The following is a 19,829-nucleotide window of genomic DNA, read 5'->3' as shown; positions in this document are numbered from 1 at the left end:
CTGAGCCCAAATGAAAGCACATTAAACTTATACAGCCCTTTATGTGTCACAAAGGCAGACCAATCCTTGGCCTGCTCATCAAGCTCAAGCTGCCAGTAACCTCGGGTGAGGTCCAATATTGAAATATACTTAACTGGAGCCAACTGGTCAAGCAGGTCGTCTATACAAGGCATAGGGTATCGATCGGGCCTTGTTATCTTGTTGAGCCTTCAGTAGTCAACACAAAACCGGATCTCCCCATTCGGCTTGCTTACTTGTACTACTGGTGAGGCCCAGGTGCTTTTGGAAGGCCTGATTATCCCTGCCGCTAGCATCTCTTCCAGCTCCTTCTCGATAGCTTGCCGCTGGGTTTGGAGAACTCTACGAGCTCTCTCAGCCATGGGTGACTCATCTCCTGTGAATATGGAGTGTTTTGCGATCGCAGAGCAACCTGGTCAAGTGGAGAATTTATTCGCAAACTCACCACACAGTTGTCTAGCCTCTTCGCGTTGAACTTTAGACAGGAAGGGACAGTAGGTGAGCTCTTCAACTCCAGCATCACAGGTGCTTCACCTACACATGTCCTCAGGGTTTCCAAACTCCTCTATCAGCTCTGGGATAAGATGACAAGCAATACTTTCACAAGAATGGTAGGGTTTTAAAGAATTTGCATGGTAAACCCGGGGTGGAAGGTCTGTGTCGGGTGACTGGACCACATATTTCACCTCTCCCATGTGCCCCTTAATCTGGAAGGGTCCCTCCCAGGAAGCCTCTATCTTATTGCTTTTTATAGGCTTCAACACCATAACTAAGTCAGCAGGTTGGTAAACCCGTTCCCTTGCTTTCTTATCATACCAAGTCTTCTGCTTACGTTGGGCTTCTCGCAGCTGATCCTGGGCCAGGGTTAAAGCTTCCCATAGGTGGTTCTGAAGCCTGTCCACAAAGTCCAAAATATTAGTCCCTGGGGAAGGTATAGACCCTTTCCATTGGTTTTTCACCAATTCCAGAGGTCCACGGGCTTCCCTCCCATAGACCAGTTCAAAAGGGGAGAATCCCAAGCTAGGGTGTGGAACTGCCCGGTAGGCAAAAAGGAGTTGTGGCAAAGTTAAGTTCCAGTTATTGGAATGGGTGGTTACAAACTTCTTAATCATCTTGCGGAGGGTCCCATTGAACTTTTCCACCAACCCATTGGATTGATGATGGTAGGGGAGAGTCACTAAGTGTTGCACCCCATGGCTAGTCCACAACTTCTCCATCACCCCCAAAAGGAAATTGATCCCAGCATCTGTGAGAACCTCTAGGGGCCAGCGCACCCTTACGAATACATCTGCCAAGGCTTGGCAAACCATGTTGGCGTCAATACGGCTAAGAGCCACAGCTTCTGGCCAGCGAGTTGCAAAGTCTACAATAGTCAATATGTATTGCTTTCCCCTTGGGGTTTTATCTGTCAATGGCCCCAACACATCAACAGCCACTCTTTGGAAAGGGGTGTCAATCACAGGTAAAGGTTGCAGTTAGGCCTTACTCTTATCTAGATTCTTTCCCACGGTCTGACATACCTCACAGAACTGGAAAAACCTGGCAATGTTTTTGCCCATCCCCTCCCAATCAAACTGCTTTCTTATCCGTTCTTTGATTCTTCCCACTCCCACATGGCTACCGGGGTGAACATGGGTCAAGCTCATGAGTCGGAGACTATGTTTGACTGGTACCACCAACTGATGATGTGGCTTCCAGCCACTCTGGTCACCGGGTCGAAGGGACTCCTGATACAGTAAGCCTCCATCCACCACAAACCGGGATCAGGTGGCATCATTAAGGGGAAGATCCTTCTGTGCCTGTTGAACGGGCTCCATCGAGGCTCGCGTCTTCCTCTTGCTCCTTCTGGAAAATAGCTGAGGTCACCGGAGGAAGCTCTACCTCCTTCTGTCCTACTGCAAGATCTGGAGAAGCCCCTGGGGCATGGTCACCTGGCTGTGGGTTAACACCCCTACATAGTTCTTTACACGTCCGCAAAGTTCCTTGGGAACATCTGCAAAGTCTGTCAAGAACTGCTGGTATGCATCTCCCATGGGATCGGCCTTAGTTTCGGCAGACCTCTTCCCATTCTCTTCCGGTTCCAGGGTCACATGCTCTGCTAAGTCTTCTCCCACAAACATGACCACTGGGGTATAATCATGTACCGCGACTTTCCAAAGTCCATCCCATCCTTTATAGCTGAATGGAACCTGGGCCACAGGCAGCACAATCCCTTCTGCTTTGTGCAGGTACTTACCCGCCTTTCTTCTCCCGGGACGAGGTACTTGGGATCAATGAGGGAGCAATGTACAGTAATTAGGAGAGAAGCAGTATCTCTCCAAGCATCGACTTCATGGCCATCCACCATGACCTTCTCTCAGTGGCGCTGGGGAATGTACTCAGGATCAAATGCAGGCAGAATGATCGGGTGCCTCTCTGGGATCATGTGGTGCATGCTGGTCCCAGCCTTGGGGCACTTTTTCCAGAAGTGGCCCAAATGGTTGCATGAAAAACACCTTGGTGCTTTCTTCTCCACTGTTGGCAACTTCACCCCAGCACTCGAGGATACAGGTTGCTGCTCCTGGGATGGCTGTCCCTTTATTTCTGGCTGCTTTCTGGGTTGGGGAGGGGACTCCCTCTTATACCAGTCCAGATTAGTGCGGTACCTCTGCCCTCCATAGGCTTCAGCCAGTCGCTCCACCCACTGTCCTGCCTCTTGGAGGGTATTAGGGCTCTTGTCCACAAGGGGACACCTAATGTACTCAAGAAGAGTCAGGACCCGGTCAATGCACATCAGGGCCTTGACATCAGCCAGGGTCTTGGCATCAGTGAACTCCACCCACAAGTCATAGGCTTTTCCCAATCTGTGTATTAACTGTGGGTAGGACTCTTTCTCTTCAAGTCTGATCTCTCTGAAGTGCTTCTGGGCCCCTTCCTTAGTGAACCCCACTCTCTGCTTGAATAGCTTGTAGTCTGTTCACCTTCCATCTGCCCAGACACTGAAGCCAGGACCCCACTCAGTTGCAGTCTCAGCTTTTCCATGTACAGCTCGGAGGAGACCTTGTAGCCGATACAGACTTGTCCAAAATTCTGCAGGAAGGCCTCAATGTCTTCCCCTTCCTTGAACCAGGGGTACTTCCGATGGTCCTCTTTCACCATGGTATCTGTAGGAGGTTGGCCCTTTTCTAGCTTAGCTATCTCAAGCTCATGTGCCAGCCTTATTTTCTCCCACTCAAATTCCATCCTAGCTGCAGTCTCCTCTCTCTGTAGTCTAACTGCAGTCTCCTCTTTCCGCAGCCTTGCTTTCTCTAACTCAAGGTCTGCCTGTTTAACTTGCAGCTAGAGATGTAAGGTCTCTTCACTCAGGGATGCCATTGCTTTCTATGATGTGTCCTCCACCGACATGAGACCAGCAGGCCCTGTTCGAGTCTTCCATCTAGCAACAGGCGTGTCCTCTGATTTTTCTTTCCCAGATCGAAGGAACATGCACTACCTAACTCTAGCCTCACTATCCCGTTGACCCGACAGCTAGAACATAAACAAAACCCCTTTCACCACACTTTACCAGACCCTTACTTGGTCTTCAAGCACCTTCAGACAATGGGGCTTCCTTAAGCCCAAAAGCAAAAAAAAGAAAAAAAAATCAAGGCCAAATAGTACTCTGCCTCACCAGGGTCCAAAATTAGTCCATCCCACCGCTACAGCTACAAGTTCTTTTATTCCCCAGCCCTCTTCTTCCCTATTGGCCAAAATCGGCACCAAAACCTCCCAAGGCCTTCTGGGGTTTGTAGGCTCAGCCTCCCCTACTGCTAGCCAGGCTCCCTGGGCCTACTAGGTCTCCAGTGGCACAGCCCAGATCATGGCACATTCCCATAACAATTTTATGTTTTCCTTTACTGAAACTACAAATCTCCATTTTGTTCTGACCGCAATGTCCTGAAATGTAAATAATAGATAACATTCCTGACTTATGTTGATATTGTCTTTAATATGACTATAACAATTGTTGATATATGCTTATTAGAAGTGGTGCCATTGTAAAACTTTGTTGGAAAATATTTCTAGAGATTCTTTGGATTTAACACGTTGAAAAAATGGATGGAACAGATAGACTTCAAACGGTGCCAGAGGCTTTATTCCCAGATACAATGGAACTTATAAAATTGCATTATTACAGATCTCCTTAAAAGATCTGCATAGTTTAATTCAAAACACAAGCTACGGTAGCTTTAAAAAGGGCAGTGAAAGCAATTTTTACCCTACACAAGAGGAAACAGAAATGCTGATGCAACAAACCAAGAAGGAAACAGTTCAGATAGCCTGGAAAGAGGAGGAAAAAAGACATGACTGTGTAGAGGATATAGAGGAAACCTACAATCAAAAGGATATGATCCATAGAATGGAGTTTGCGCCTATAAAGAGAAACAAAAATTCTACAAATGTGCATCAGAGACTTTATAAAAAAACCATCAGTGATGAAATTGCCAAAATAAGGAGTCACGTGTCATCTCAGAGAGACAAAACAAAACCAACACTTGGATCCACAAGCTATTCTAAAGACTGAGTACAGATGTTTATACTCAGAAGATTTCTACACTTATACGGGAAAAAGACACAGAAATAAGACTTTAAAACTTAAGAGGAGAAATCAGAAAAAACGACGAAAGCTACAAAAGGGATGGGAAATTTCTAAGGGATTTTCTGAGATTGATAATGGAGTAAGACCATTACATTAATATCCAGAAGAAAATAAAGAATTATGCCTTTTTATATATCCTAAGAAAGAATTTAACAATATGTTTAGACAAAATCTATATTAGTAGAATAAAAGAAACTGTATTCCTATATATTTGCAATATTATATGATAACACTAGGTGGAAAAATGATATAGATTTAGTTAATGTATGAGGTAGTTTAATAGAGGAAAAGAAAGATTGAAACGTTGTACCACAATTTTATGTTTGTTATGAAAATTTTAAAAATTGTTGAAAAAAGAAAAGAAACTTCCTGAGTCAGTACAGTTGTTTCGTCACAGGTCTCTAGAGGTAGCTACGTAGCCAGAATTGCTAATTTTGAAGCCAAGTGGAAATTGTATGCCAAAAAATATGATAAATTAGTTTACATTCTAGAAGCCAAAGAAGTAAGGGAGTATATCCAGTTGGCAAGAGAGTCGATTTTCCTGCCCTCACAATCTGGGGGTGCAAGGGACCAAGCCTGCTTTGCCTTCAAAGATGGGTGTAATTGAGTTTGGTTCAGGATGTGTGTCTACGAAGTTCAAACCGTCAGAGTGAGTCTTGTACATGGCCTCATTGGTTTGCATCTGGTGGCGTGGAGACTGATTTCTTCCAAGCTTCCTGAAGCATTGCCAGGTAAACAAATAGCATGGGTAGGATTGTGGCTGGAGGCAAATCAGAGTGCACTATGTCCTGGATGACATCAGACACTGCAGGCGCATCCTCAGTGAGCTGAATTCTCAAAATTGTGGCCATATTCTTCAGCCGCTCCAGAAAACCTCAGTGCCCTTCTGAGGAGAAATGGGACCATGGTAATCTTTGTCATATTCAATCAGAGCATCATGGGCATCCCGTCCAGGCAATTCTGTTTCGATATCTGAATGTGAGGAATCACTTGCAAAATCATCTGGGCAAGGTTGATTTGCAGATTTGTCCATGGTGTGATCAGGGTTGATGTGGCATGCAGAGTGGGTGTGGGATGCAGAGTGAGTTTGTGTTCAACAGCAGGTGCACACAGTGGCTGGAGGCACTACTGTGATCCTGACAAGGCTCCCCTGGAGATCTAGGAGCATGCCAATGATAGCTGAGTGGTGGAGTAACCTAGATCTGCCTCGTCAAATGTATGGAGATCGGGACCTCAATCTATATGGGGATCGACCACAGCGCAAAGAACCATGGTGTCCTCTATGGTGACTTGAGTGGAGCTGAATCTCCCCGTGGTTTAGACGGGGGAAGTAGCATTGCTTGGGAGCCTGAATTGTGAGCCATGGTTGGACGTAAAGACAGCTTCAAAAGCTAAGTATGGAGGCGAGCAGCTCTATTCTTCTTCGCCTGTCTAGTGAACTTGGCACAGTGCTGACAGAAATCAGTGCGGTGATGCTCCCCCAAAGCAGTAATTGTGTCCATCAGCCTTTGCAGCATTTAAAGAAGGCAGTTTTATCCATAAGATGTCCCTCAGCCATGGGGAGGGGCCTGTGAGGGGAAGGTCTACGTGATGAAAAAGTTTATTGAAACAGTTTAGGGGTTTTTTTAAGTACAAAGGGAAAATGAAAGTAAAGCACTTGGGAAGATTGGGAACAGTGAAGAGACAAGGAGGAGAGCAAAGACAGTGGAGCAATACAAAAACACATCCAGCTGGTGAGGCAGTAATGAAGGAATGGGGGTGGCTTTCTCTCAGCTTCAGGCATGTGTAGATAGTGCCTGCTCTCCAAAGCTGAGGGAAAGCCCACCAAGGAAGAAAGCTGTCTGAAAGCTCTAGAGGTTTACTAGTTAGGTCCAGCGCAAGTCCAGAACCCAGTGGGTGCGTTCAGACGGGGGATTTACAACGGTTAGGGTGCCGGTTCCAACTGGTGTACTTACGGGCGTTCAGACGGCGAACATCTGCCTCCCATCCCTAACCGTTGTAAATCCTTTTAAACCATTGCACTCTGCCACTAGGTCCGAAGTGGTGGTAAACAGAGTGCAGTGGTGGCTTCTGATGAACCCTTCCGTCTGATCGCTTTCCTCCGTTGCACAGCCACTTCCGTCGGGCTTTCCCCGGCCATTTTTTTTAAAAAAACTAAGCGATATGCGCTCAGGCGAAGCTTCGCCCTGAGCATTTCTGTTTGTTTGTTTTTTAAAAGCCCTTACTCTACAGGGAGGCCAGGTTGGGCTTTAAACTTTAAAGGTAAGTGCTTACCTTTAAAGTTTAAATGTAGGGGGGGGTTGAGCATGCGCAAAAATCGCCATTCTCTGAATGGCTGCCTGTGCACATGCTCAAAGTGCTTTAAAAAAAAAACCAAACGCAGACGCCCGCAGCGTGTGAGCGGACGTCCAACGGAGGGATTCGCAAAATGGAGGGTGAGTCTGATCGCGTTTCTGCCGGCAGAAACGCCCCGTCTGAACGCACCCAGTGTGTGCCTGGACAGAGACCACGAAGAAGATCATGTAGGTACCACATTTTAAGTGCTGCAACATTCTATTTTAAATACTTTGTCTCTATAAAGAAAGATGAACCACTTACCAGGCTGTGCAGGTGCAGCCATTTTCAATACCTATTAATAAAGAATATTGGAAAGGTTAGCTCAAGGTACGTTTTTACTACAAACTACCCTAAGAACTGTCACCGAAGGATAACTACAAAAATATTGAAACAAACATAAATATAATTTTCTGCCCATTTTCTGCCAGTGACACTCTAGTCTAGGGGTCCCTCAATGTGGCTTCAAGGGCCCCATGGTGTCAGCCCAAATTTTCCGAGTGTTTTAGAAAGTTGATGGGCTATTGCCCAACTTGGCTTCTGACTGGCCACTGGAAAGCTGACTGGCTGTGAAGATTTTTTAAAATGTTGCTTTGGCCACAGCTGCACAGGGATCTTCTCTGCGTGACTGAAGGTGTATGCAAGAAAATAATTTAAAGCCAAATGCTCATATTAAAAGGCAGCCTATGAAACAGAACTTCTGCTTGAAATGTTGAAGTGTTATGAATAACCTCACTCACTGACATTTTGTGGTTGCCTCTGCCACTGGTGGCAGCCATTTTGTAGTTGGTTCCACCTCCTGCAGCAGCCATTTCGTGGCTGTGCCCACCACCTGTGTCAGAATTCCAGAGGTTCCTGCAGCCTCCAAAAAGTGGGGCACCCCTGTTTTAGTTCAAAGTTAAAGATAAAACAAGGGGAAATCACAGTGTGCAAGTTATCAAACACAAATGAACACTGTGAATGCAATTTACAAATCTTATATCAATGCCTTTAGATAAAATATTTTGAAATACTACAAGAGCGTATATTCTCAATAAATATCAAAACTTTGATAACGTGATATATATTGAAAATATACACTCTTGTGGTATTTCAAAATATTTTATCTAAAGGCACTGATATAAGACTTGTAAATTGCATTTAGTTCAAAGTTAGGTAACGTGCTAAGCACCAACATCCGTACCAAACATTAAAACCAAGAGGCTATTTCAATCACCTAGATATTTTCATATACACATCAGATGCTAAATTAAGCTGATTATAATGTTGAATACAACCTTTACTCCCAGAATTTGGGGGGGGGGGGGAATCAGCTTCTCACAAGTCACTGAACTACTTTCCGGTCATGCAATATATTTTGGTTTTCAAACTTCTTCACCCCCATGATGTCTAGGACCCAACAGACAGGAATCTCCAGATGCCAAACACATAAGCTGACCCAGCTACACATTTATCCATCACTGATCAAGTCAAAGTATGACATTAAGATGTATTAAAGGATCAACAATAAAGCTATGATTTAACACATCTGCATTTTGTATTAGTAACACGTCTAATTTTGTCAAGAGGTAGTACTTGCCTAAGTTTCAGGTAAAAAACTATCATGACAGCTATTCTATCCCAATGCAGGCTTTAGTAAACTGTCTACCAATTTATGCTACCCCTTTCCCCCAAAATAGCAGCCAGATTCATATTTAACATAACACAATAATTACAATTGTGAAGGCTTTAACAACTGCAAGCACTATGGGCTGGGTTCAGAAGGCAATGAAAAGCCTAGGCAGCTGCCACCAAAATTGCAGAAGGCAAATGTTCTTTGCCACTTAATCACAGAATACGGCCAGGCTGTAGATGGCTATTCCTAGAAAATGTTAATGTTTTATCATATTAAATGCTGCCTATTTATATGTATTTTAGTATGATCCGAACTCTGTGCTCCCACCATTAAATTGGCCCATACTTACTGTACATTGTGTTTGTTCAGAAGTTTTCTGGTCTTGTAACAAACTCCATTCAGCAGCTTGTAGAAGGATAACAGTTTTGGGCAAGGTTGTGAGTAGGAAAAAAACATTTAAAATATTTTCAGTAAATATGTTGCTGTACCCAAAATAATATAAATATAGGAAAGACCGACATTAGCAGTTGGAACTTTTAAGAATTATATGCCTATAGATAGATACTAGGTTTTTAATTTTCCTATCTAAGCATTTGAGGGCCAATAACTTTAGGACTGGAATGAAGAACTGGACAACTTTATATGTAGCTGGAGCGTAGCCTCAAGGAGGGCAGAGCTATGCTGGCCACACTGATACTATGGGGACTCTAGCTGGAATATGTCACTGGTAATCTAGTAATTTACAAAACTGGGTTTTTTAAAAAAAATTATCTAAAGTATTTATAGGCTACCTCTCTTCCAGACAGCTGGGGCTCAAAATGAGTAGAGTACATGGTTGTTATTTTGGCTTATGACTTTGGCCTATGAATGAATAAATGACTAAACAAGACTTGTTGCAGGAACTACACAAATTAAAAAATAATGATCAACGCTGCACTGTACACAATAAGATTCCAACCAGGGATGGGCACAAACTGAAAAACAGTTCGAGCATGAACAAGGCCAGTTCATCGTTCGTTTTGAACTAGTTTGTTTGGTTGCATTGTTCCCAAATCCAAAAATGGACTGCCTTTTTTCTGTGGAGGTTGGTTTGGTTCATTAGAGTGGTTCATTCTCCAAACAGCCTGGTTCCAATTCAATCAATTCCTAGTAGGCAACACTGTGAGTGGACTTGTGGAGAGCTCTAGAAACACCCACAGCAGTACTCCTTAGCTTGACTGGAAGCTCTGGGAGCCAACCATGGAGCTCCCGTTCTGCTCTGTGGGAGCCAGGCCCTTAGCTAGGGATTTGGGGGGGAGGGGGCCTTGGGGGACCCCATCAGCTAATTAAATTAAAGGCTCCAGGGCAAGGGAGGTCTGCTTGGGGTGCACCCACACAGCCCCCACTAGAGCCTTCCTCTGAGGCGAGCCAGAATCCCAATGTCAATAGACTGAACAGCGCTGCACACTAAGGCTCCTCAGAGGTCTAGGAATGCTAGAGTGGGGATCAAGTTTCCTCCCTTCACTCCTTCCCTGAGCCAACAATCTTTTCTGAAGCGTGGTGCAGAAAATCCAACAGGAGGAGCAAACTACTGCAGCGGCTGCAATCTGACCAATGTGTGTGTGACTCGGTTGCTTCTGGGTCCTAAAGAGACTCAGCTTATTGTAGATGAGCTCTAAAAGGGAGATGCCGGCTCATATTCGTGAGACAAACCATCAAGGGGTGAGGGGGCCGGGAGGGAGAGCTGAGGATTGGGGGAGGGGCCCACAAAAACCATGGGGGCAGGCCCCATGGCCCCCTCAATAGCTATGGGCCTGATGGGAGCAAACTGTGTGTGTGTGTGTACACACTCCACACGCTGACTCAGCTTCTTTTTACTTTGCAACAGGAAAAGAGGAGTCAGTCATCATGTGAAAGTGAGTTAGGAAGAATTGCTTGCTGCTTGGCTAATTTAAGGGGAGGCTAGAGCTGAGCTTTCCAGAGGGCACCTGCTTTCGGGGCTATAACTCAGCGATTCCAAATCCAATCTTCGCCAAACTTGGAGGGTGGGTGAAGAAGAGCCTGTTGAAGACTCCCAAGGAGTTTGGCATTGCTAACTCATGAGGGGGCTGTTCTGCCACCTCCAGAACTCATGAGCTGAACAAACCACAAACCAGTTTGGGAAATGGGAAAAATTCATGGTTCGTGTAATCAAATTAACCACGAAATAACACAAACCACCATTTTCCCAGTTCATGCCCATCCCTAATTCTAACGTATCCAATGAAAGTCTCAAACACAAATGAGCCAGGTGCAAGTGATATATATATTTAATCCCCAACAAAAATATTTACATATATAGTATCTATACAAATCTATACACATCTATACAAATCCATTACACAACAGAGAACTACCAATAGGAATCTAGTATTATACCCTGTTTTTGGACTAACAAAAATATTAAACTCACTTTGCTCACTTGCAAGCACAAGCGACTCTGGTGTTCTTTCTGGAAGACAAGAGGAGTCTTCACTAGCACCAGCATCTAAAACCATATAAATAATCAGTCATTTTAAATCACTATTGAAACTCCTACAACAAAATGATTAAGCATTTCATCATATATGTCTGGAATAAAACCAAATTACAATTTATAACAAATGGTAACTGAATATTCTTTTCACAGTACAATACAAGCATTGATGTATTATTTTATTCTTGGTTTTAAATTGATTTTATTATACTTTTTAAAAACTGTGCTTTTAATCGTTAGCCGGCCTTGGTGGCCCTGACTGGGCAGAAAGGCAGAATATAACTTCTGTAAATTAATTAATAAACATTCTGACTTTGTAAAAGGGTGTTTTGTACAGCAGCAATATAGCTAGCTGTGCACAAAAATTTACATATTAAAGGCTGCTGTTTCTAGAACACGTTCATATAATTAAATTAGTAATAAGTGTCTGTTTAAAGATAGAGAACCTCCTTTTTATTTTAAAAATGTATCTGCCACAAGCACATTTCTGCTGATGAAAGAGAGAGGAGAGATGATTTCATCCCCTTCCTTTTACTCCCTGCATAATCTCAACTCACATAGCTATTCCTCTACATGGGTCCCCATGACACTGAAATAATCTTTTTAGAGGATGGAAGAAACTGCAAGAATGGAGAAAAACACGGGAAGACTCGGCGCAACTTCCATGCATGCATGGCTGGATTGCAAATCTTGTAGAAATATTTACAGGCCACCATGCTACATCTTTGGAGAACAGACAATGCAATACAGCTGCCATCAGATCAATACTCTTCATCCATACTAAATGCATCCGTTCTAGTTTAACAGCCCTGAACATCTGATCAATCTTACTCCAGCTCTACAGCTGGAGATTTGATGCAAGAGGTGAGACTTATGCAAACCCATTAAATGATTCCATGATACCCAGACAACCAAATGAGGCCTCCCAAGTAGTAATTCAGCATTTTATCCACCAGGCCACGTTGGACCTTGTTTTAATATACACAATTTAGTTCTAAATAGTTTATTTTTCTAAGCCAGAAAAAATAAAATCAACATAATATAGGTAAATAATAATATTGGTAAAATCTAGTACAGCTTACCTTCGTTGGTGCTTGAATGCATTGAAATTACAGCATCTTGCCTTGCAATGGACATCGGCAATACTTTCCTAACCGAAATGTTTTCTGTACTGACAGCTGCAGAAACTGTGGCACTTGCAGTTGAAATATTAGACATGCTTTGAGACCTGGCTCCACCAGAGTTCCTTTCATCTGTATCAGAATCATCAGAATGCAGAGGATTTGTAAAACAAAGAGGGGCTCTAACTGAAACCACCACTGTAGGATGGAGATTTTGCATTTCACTGGAAGAGGGATCCATGTGAGATGGTGAGTTTGGTACTACTGACAGATTGTTAACACCAGGACATGAAACAGCTGACTGTGAGTCTTCTGGTGTTGATTTGGGCTGTACATTTTCAGCCCCTTGTAGTGACCACCTAGCATGTCCCTTCTCTTTGAGAGGCAAACAGTCTGGTCTTTGCACAGCATCAGAACCTATAAGACACTGATGTCCTTCCAGTGCAGATATTACAGCCATATTCAGTGAGTTTTGTGAGGTATCAACAGATGCGTCTCCTGAGCCTTGCTCCTGTGGCTTAGATGTTTTACCCAGTGTACAAGTGGAGCCACTTTTAATTTTAATTGCGTGTCCCCTGTTCAAGAGAGAGTTGCCATCAAAGCTCCTTGGCCCTTCCTGAAGAGGTACCTTTTTAATTTCAAAACTCAAGTTGCGCTCCAGCTTCTTCTCTATACATTCAGACAGTTCATTCTTCCCTGAATTGTCTGTTCCTTTACAGTAGTTTTCATTCAGATCTGCTGGCTGTTCGGAAGAAACAATGTGCAAGACAGGCTTCGGGTGGTATCGATCATTGTCCTGCCACACAGTTGTGACAGTTGGGTAGGCAGAAGGAGGCGATGGAGTTAAAATGGGTGGCACTGGATGAGGCTCGGGAGGCTGCAGAATTTCTTCTTTAACATCTCCTTCTACAAGGCAGCTAAAGCAGATTGTTGTGTAAGTTTCCCATAATTGGTGTTTATGCATGCTTATTACGCATGTTACTTAGCTAGAGTTAGCAGGAGCTAGCAAAGCATTTCTACAGACTACAGTAGCTATTAAAATTAGTATTTTACCCATATTACAGTGGTGATGTTCACAGAGATTCATAATGCGATAAATATGAAGCAAAGGCACAGCACCCAGGATCTCCTATCTTGCACATTTAAACGAGGTTTGACCAAAAACACTTTAAGGACCTAAAAGGTATTTTACACACAAAGAGTAAAAAGAGAAATACACACACAAGGAAAGGTATTCAGAAGCTAAACAAAAAGCAGAAAGCAAATGTTACAGTAATCTTGCAGTTTGTATTCTACAATGAAACAGATGGAAATTTCAGTTTTAGAAACACTCAGAGGAATGTTGTAGCCTCTTGTCACAGCATGTGGAAAAATGTGTGAGATGGGCATAAGTTTTGGTTCAGATCAGTTTCTGGAAGGTGGGGTTAATTGAAAAACTGTTAGGAGACATTACTATTATTTACAAAATGTATACCCCGCCTTTCTGCCCTCATCAGGGCCACCAAGGCAGCTAACAGATTGAAAACATGCATAAACACACATCTTCAAAATCATTAAAACCAAACAAAAGCACATCATTAAACTAATTAAAACTAAAGCTAAAATACACACACATAAACATAAAAACAAGAAGTAAAACATTGGGCAGAAAGGAGAGATCACTAAGAGAACACCAAATGAAAATAAGTCCTCACCCACTGGTGGAAAATGGCAACAGAAGGGGACACATGAATCTCCCTGGGGTGAGAGTTCCAGAGTTTTGGTGCCATGACTCAAAAGCCCTCTCCTGGGTTGCCACCCACCTAATCTCAGAAGGTGGGGGCAATCCAACAATGTCAGGTGAGTTCATAAGGGAGTAGAGGATCCTTCAGGTGTGCTGATCCCAAATAATACAGGGCTTTAAAAGTCAGCAGCAGCACCCTTCACAAAGAAAAGTTGAGATCCTGCATAGATGTACCAAAACTGGACTGATATCATCCCTATGACCAATCCAAAACAACTTTCTGGTAGCAGCATTCTGCACCAATTGAAGTTTCCAAACACTTTTCAGTGCAGCCCCACATAGAGCGCATTGCGGTAATCTAACTTTGTAACCATGGCATGTACCACAATGGTCTAAGGAGGTCTACTCTTTTCTGTCCAAGAAAGGCCAAAGCTGGCTAACCAGTGAAACCTGGTAAAAGGCACACCTAGGCACAGCTGCCATCTGCCTATTTGGAAGTCAACCAAATGCAAAAGCACTCCCAAATCACAGACCTATTCCTTCAGGCAGTGTGCACCCCATCCAGAATGGGTGACAACTTAAATGCCGGGTCAGACCTTCCACTCACCATCTGTCAGGATTAAGCCCATTTTATTAGCCTGTATTCAGAACTGCTTCTTGGCATCAGCTCAGGGTTTCTACCGCCTCCCTGTGACCAACAACCTGGCTGTGTCTTCTCAGGATGGTATTTACAAGTTTTCTTCAATAGGGTTGGATTTTGCAATCCATCACTCATGGGCACTGTCACTGATCTTTTCCATGTCTCTTCTGTCAGCTGACAGAAGGGGGGAAAGGAGCAGTTTTACCCACTTCCCTGCCCTCACTGAAGCCTCCCAACCTGCATGGCTTTTATACCATGGGGATTGTGCAACCCCCTGGAACAAACTTTCCTGGTGTTAGAAAAGATTACTGCTGGGAGGGGAACCTTAAAAAGATCCATGGCCCTTGTTCCATGGATCACATGATCTAACCCTCAATTTTCAATGAGTTATAACTGATACACGCTTTCAACAAAAGCAACTAACACATAAACTCAGCAAACTGCAAGCCAACAAGCTGGATCCTGCAAGATTTGCCACTGGATCAAGAGGAGCCCTTTTGACCAACGCAAAGGCCAGTGATTCTGGGACCTGGACAGACAAAAAAAAAAAGCCATGCAGAATGGGGGCTGTTGTGGGGAGGGGGCCCGACAAAAAGCCCCCCCTTCACCTTGCAGTAGTGGAAAAGTCAGTAGGCTCCAACTGCTAGTAAAGAAATCTTTGCTAAATAGTGAGGTAGATGAAGATTCTATACATTCAGAGCTTTATCATCAGTGACCAAAAGGTTAAAGGTATAATGTACATCACCTAACACATAGTAATCAAAAACTTCCATTCTGAAATAAAACCATGCTAGGGAAACCACAGTGACAAGGCACATGCATAGGTGCCATATGATTTGCCCAAGGCTATCATTCAACTTCATGGCAAGGCCTGAACCCAGCTTTCTGCCACATCTATAAGTCCCAAGTACTATGCAATTCACTAGAAATCGCAACAAGAAGGACTGATACAAGGCAACAAAGAGCTACCACAAATTTATCTTCTGCTAAAACCATATCAAAAGTTTTCTGTGTTTAGTAGGGGGATATAGGAAACAAACACTTCAGCTTTAGGAGGATTACTAGTAGCCAAATCAAGACAGACAGCAGGCTAAAGCCATTATATAAGGCATTATTATCTGATTCATTCTGACGCCAAACTTCAGGAATCCAGGAGAACTTGGAGCTGTCCCGTATCATCAGTGTAATATCATACTAAACTAATGGACTGAAGTTTAGCATCCACATTATTCAGTATCAAACCTTATTCAGTCATGTACAAGAAAAAGTTTTAATTTGATAAGTTCATCAGCTGTGAAAGTATGCAAACGTATCTGTAAACAAGCTCAAAATGATTACAAAATAGTTAAACCTTGTTTTATGCTATTATAGTTTACAACTGCATGCTTTGGAGGTAGGAAATCTATTTTAAAAATAAGAATGCCCATCTATGCTCATCAAGTCTTATGGTGCAATACTAAGGAGGTCTACTCAGAATCCTACTTAGGTCGATGCAGTGGGGCTTACTCCCAGGATTGTTCTAAGGATGACACCAGATCATCCTGCTTAGGATCTAGCAATCAGTATAAAAATGAATCCGACAGGAATATTTCAATATATTCACAACTGCTAAGAGTTTGGATAAAGCATCTGAATCAAACATTTAGATGGATGATGACAGACGTTCCATGATCCAGCAGCAGTTATTAAGATATTAAAACAGTATCAAGGAACCATAAACCTGTCAAGTTACAATGTCAATTTGGTTGTCCAAATCACTAGTAGAATAGCATGTGGAAAGACTTGTCCTAACCAAAAAATCCAAACCCACATTATTAGAAATGAAGAAACCGTCTAGAAATCTAAAGCATGCATTCCTAGACATCTGACAACAAACTGAATAAACAGTAATAACCCTTTATAAAAGCAGTATTAAGGTTCAACATCCCATGAAATGTTGCCAGGATGAAAACAGAATATATCAATTTTGGTGTCTCATACCAGTAGATAGCAAATATTAGTACATTCAGCTTGCCAAACACCAGTAGAAATTTAGTGGCTCCTTATTCAACTGCTGCCTGTAAGCAGTGTTCCCTCTAAGCTGAGTTAGTGTGAGCTAGCTCAGTTTTTTAGCCTCCGGCTCACACATTTTTGTCTTAGCTCAGGAAGGGATGGCTTCAGAGCAAACTAATTTATGCAGTAGCCAAATTACTTGCTCACAACTTTAATGCCAGTAGCTCACAAAGTAGAATTTTTGCTCATAAGACTCCACAGCTTAAAGGGAGCATTGCTTGTAAATGACAAAACAGGCCCTGCGGGAACTTTGTTCTGCCTCACGGAATATGGAATTTACCCACCTGGTCCCAAGCCACAAGACCTCTACAGCTTTATTCCATACACAGAAATAAGATTCCTTTTACCACTGCCAGAGCCAGATACATCTGCCTAATCTTCTGGAAACGGAGCTATTTTTGTTCCAACATTCTCCCTGAAATTATTAACACCAGAGACCTTTCCTAGTCACCTACTCAAAATTATCCAAGACATAGGGGAAACCTTGGGAATCTTGCTTGTTAGAAGGTGTAACCACTCCTTCCTCGATCCGAATTACTCTATTTATGCCTTGGGCTTATGTGCGTGAAGGCAGACCACCACAACGCCAATTTCACAGAAGGGAAAAACTAATTTGTGTTTGCAATCACTGAGTGCACAACAAGGAGCATACAGTCGAGCACGTTTAACAACTACTGAGCAAAGGGTAGGGTTGCCAGGTCACCTCGTCACTCCATCAGAGGGATTTGGGGGGTGGCCAGGGACATCGTGTGATGTCCCCAATGTGATGCCATTGCGTTGGGGACATTGAGCAGAGACGCTCTGGTATTTTCGCCCTCAAACTATAGTTTGCCCAAATACCAGAGCACCCCCACATGACATCACTTTTGGGTGATGTCATCAGATCGGTGATGGCACATGGCAACATCCCTGTTTAGAGGCAGGGTTTCCCTGCCAGCCAGCTTGTCTGCTGCAGGGAGAAGCCCCTGAAATCAGGGAATCCCTCACCCGGACCTGGGGGCTGGCAGGACTAGCAAAGGAAAAATAAAAGGAGCATGAAATAGAATTCTTTCCCCTTATCACTTTGATGGCAAGCTAAGAGCTAAGCAGAACAATCTTTCTGTTTCAGGCCATATTTAGACTGCTTTTTTCCAATCATTCTCCCTTTTTCTAGTCAAGTGTCTCATTCCTAAACCTGCCTTTTCCAAAGGCCTTCTTCCCAGTCTCTTCCTCCAAACAAAGGACAGAGTCCTTCTTTTAAACCCTATAAGACTCTTCTCATCCTACCTGTAGGCTAGGATCCAGAAGGCTTCCCCTTTCAATGACTACAAGGAAATCCTGGTGCCAAGGGAAAAGTTCCTTTGTTCTGTTTGTTACCCACAATTAACATACGAAAGGCCATCGTCTACACCTAGGCAGGCTAGCTGGCAGAACTTGACTTGCAACCTTTTGCCTGCCTATGAAGGTGATTACAGCTTAACCTATGGCAGTCAACCAAGTATTACACATACTTACCTCCCAAAGTTGTGATTCTTTACAGACACCTGTGGATGAAGTGTTATTTCACCACATCTTGCTCCAACTAAATTTTAATACCTGCTACGTGTCCGAGGTGGCTTTGGTGGGGGAGAATCCTGTTTCTCGACGTCTCCGGAACTAATTGTGTTCTCTGTGCTAACTTCATTCTGCCAAGAAAATTAAATCCCAGAAACTTTGATTCAAGATGGAAAGCCACATCTACTGATACATGCTATCAAAACCAAAGCGCTAAGAACGGGACATGAAATTGCAAAAACAAAGTCTCATTACATGTAACAAATACCAAGTTTTAGTTTTGGTCCTCAACTTAGTGAAGAAATCTTTTTAATATGCCTAAGACCTAATTTGGCCCTGACCTGGATAGCAAAGTCTGATCTTGCCAGATCTCGGAAGCTAACTGGGGTCAACGCTGGTTAGTATTTGGATGTGAGACCACCAAGGAATCCCAGGGTCATGGCAGAGAGGCAAGCAATAGAAAGTCACCTCTGAAAGTCTCTTGCCTTGAAAATCCCATGGAGTCACCATAAATCAGCTGTGACTTGACAGCAAACCCCCCCCAATTTAAATCACCCCCCCCGGCTTGATAATAATATGTAGAAATCCATGTAACTGCAGAAATTAAAATATTTTTTCAGTGTGAGATTAAATCTGATTGTGTTTTTGCTAAGGACAGTATGAAATATTCAGTGAAGTATTGCTGTGCCCCATCACTACACCAGGATGGCATATAGCTGAGGGTTAACGAATTCATGCAAAATTGTTTACCTCCTAAAATAATGCACAGAGATGCCTGAGTCCTTCTGCATGCCAAGTAGATGCTCTAACACTGAGACAAAGCCCCTCACAGCTTATCACTAAACCAAGACTGGAAAGTAGCAGACTCCACACCAATTTTTACAAAGGGATCTAGAGGGGATCAATGACAGTATGAGCTACTGCCAGCACAGCATCACCGGTCACCAGACCGGAAGTAACCACAGACTTTCCCAACCTTCAATTCTATGATATTTAAACTTTAGCTAAAGAGATTGTGATTGCTTGCTTGACATTTTTGCATTAGTAATCTTCATGCGCTACTACTATGTTAACAGAGACGTATCTAACTTTATATGTTTGTATTATAGATCCTTGTTACTCTTATTTTAGGTTTTCCATTACGCTGACCCTGTAGTTTTGTAGATTACAAAAGAAAAAAATTTAAAGACAAAAAAAATGACAGTATAAGCTAGTTAGCTTGATGTCAGGTCTGGGTAAACAAAAATAAACATAAAAGACGTAATTTCTAAGTATGTAGAAGGACAAGTCCTACTGAGGAAGTCTGCATGGCTCCCAGAAAGTGAAGTCAAAGCACATGGGTATTGAATAAATAGCAGCATGGGTCTTTTGGGGCCAGAGTGCGCTGGAGCGCTGCTCCGGCAGCCCAGGAGCCGGCGCAAATGGTGGTGCTGCAAGCCCCGCCCCCAGCTCCCCGCGCCAAAGCGCTGGGGCTGATCCGAAGAGCCCCGCCGCCTGGTCCCCCGGGCCCGCACCAAAGCGATGGGGCCGGGGGAAGTCCAGAGAGCCCCGCAGCCAGGTACCCCGGACCCACGCAGGAGCGCTGGTGCCGGGGGAAGCCCGGAGAGCCCCACAGCCGGGTACCCCGGGCCCGCGCAAGAGCACTGGGGGAAGCCCGGAGAGCCCCGCAGCCGGGGATCCC

General features: G+C 43.6%; 1 protein-coding gene across 2 annotated transcripts in view; it reads right to left on the bottom strand.

Annotated features, from left to right (window-relative positions):
* PTPN12 (protein tyrosine phosphatase, non-receptor type 12) overlaps nucleotides 1-19,829 on the bottom strand; it is a 111,304-nt gene that overhangs the window by 9,277 nt on the left and 82,198 nt on the right. Inside the window, exons 12-16 of one of the 2 annotated variants that reach the window (XM_015415066.1) lie at nucleotides 18,191-18,279; nucleotides 12,162-13,117; nucleotides 11,017-11,091; nucleotides 8,935-8,990; nucleotides 7,235-7,265 (exon numbers count right to left, since the gene is read on the bottom strand). In XM_015415066.1, coding sequence (XP_015270552.1) covers nucleotides 7,235-7,265; nucleotides 8,935-8,990; nucleotides 11,017-11,091; nucleotides 12,162-13,117; nucleotides 18,191-18,279 — 1,207 coding nt within the window. The remainder of the gene's footprint in view (nucleotides 1-7,234; nucleotides 7,266-8,934; nucleotides 8,991-11,016; nucleotides 11,092-12,161; nucleotides 13,118-18,190; nucleotides 18,280-19,829) is intronic. The other variant, XM_015415067.1, reaches the window with a different exon arrangement.

The sequence above is a fragment of the Gekko japonicus genome, unplaced genomic scaffold (genome assembly GCF_001447785.1).
Source record: "Gekko japonicus isolate JY-2015 unplaced genomic scaffold, Gekko_japonicus_V1.1 scaffold5, whole genome shotgun sequence".
Classification (NCBI taxonomy): Eukaryota; Metazoa; Chordata; class Lepidosauria; order Squamata; family Gekkonidae; genus Gekko; species Gekko japonicus.
Note: the sequence above shows the minus strand (reverse complement) of the source record. Positions and strands in the feature narration are given on the sequence as shown.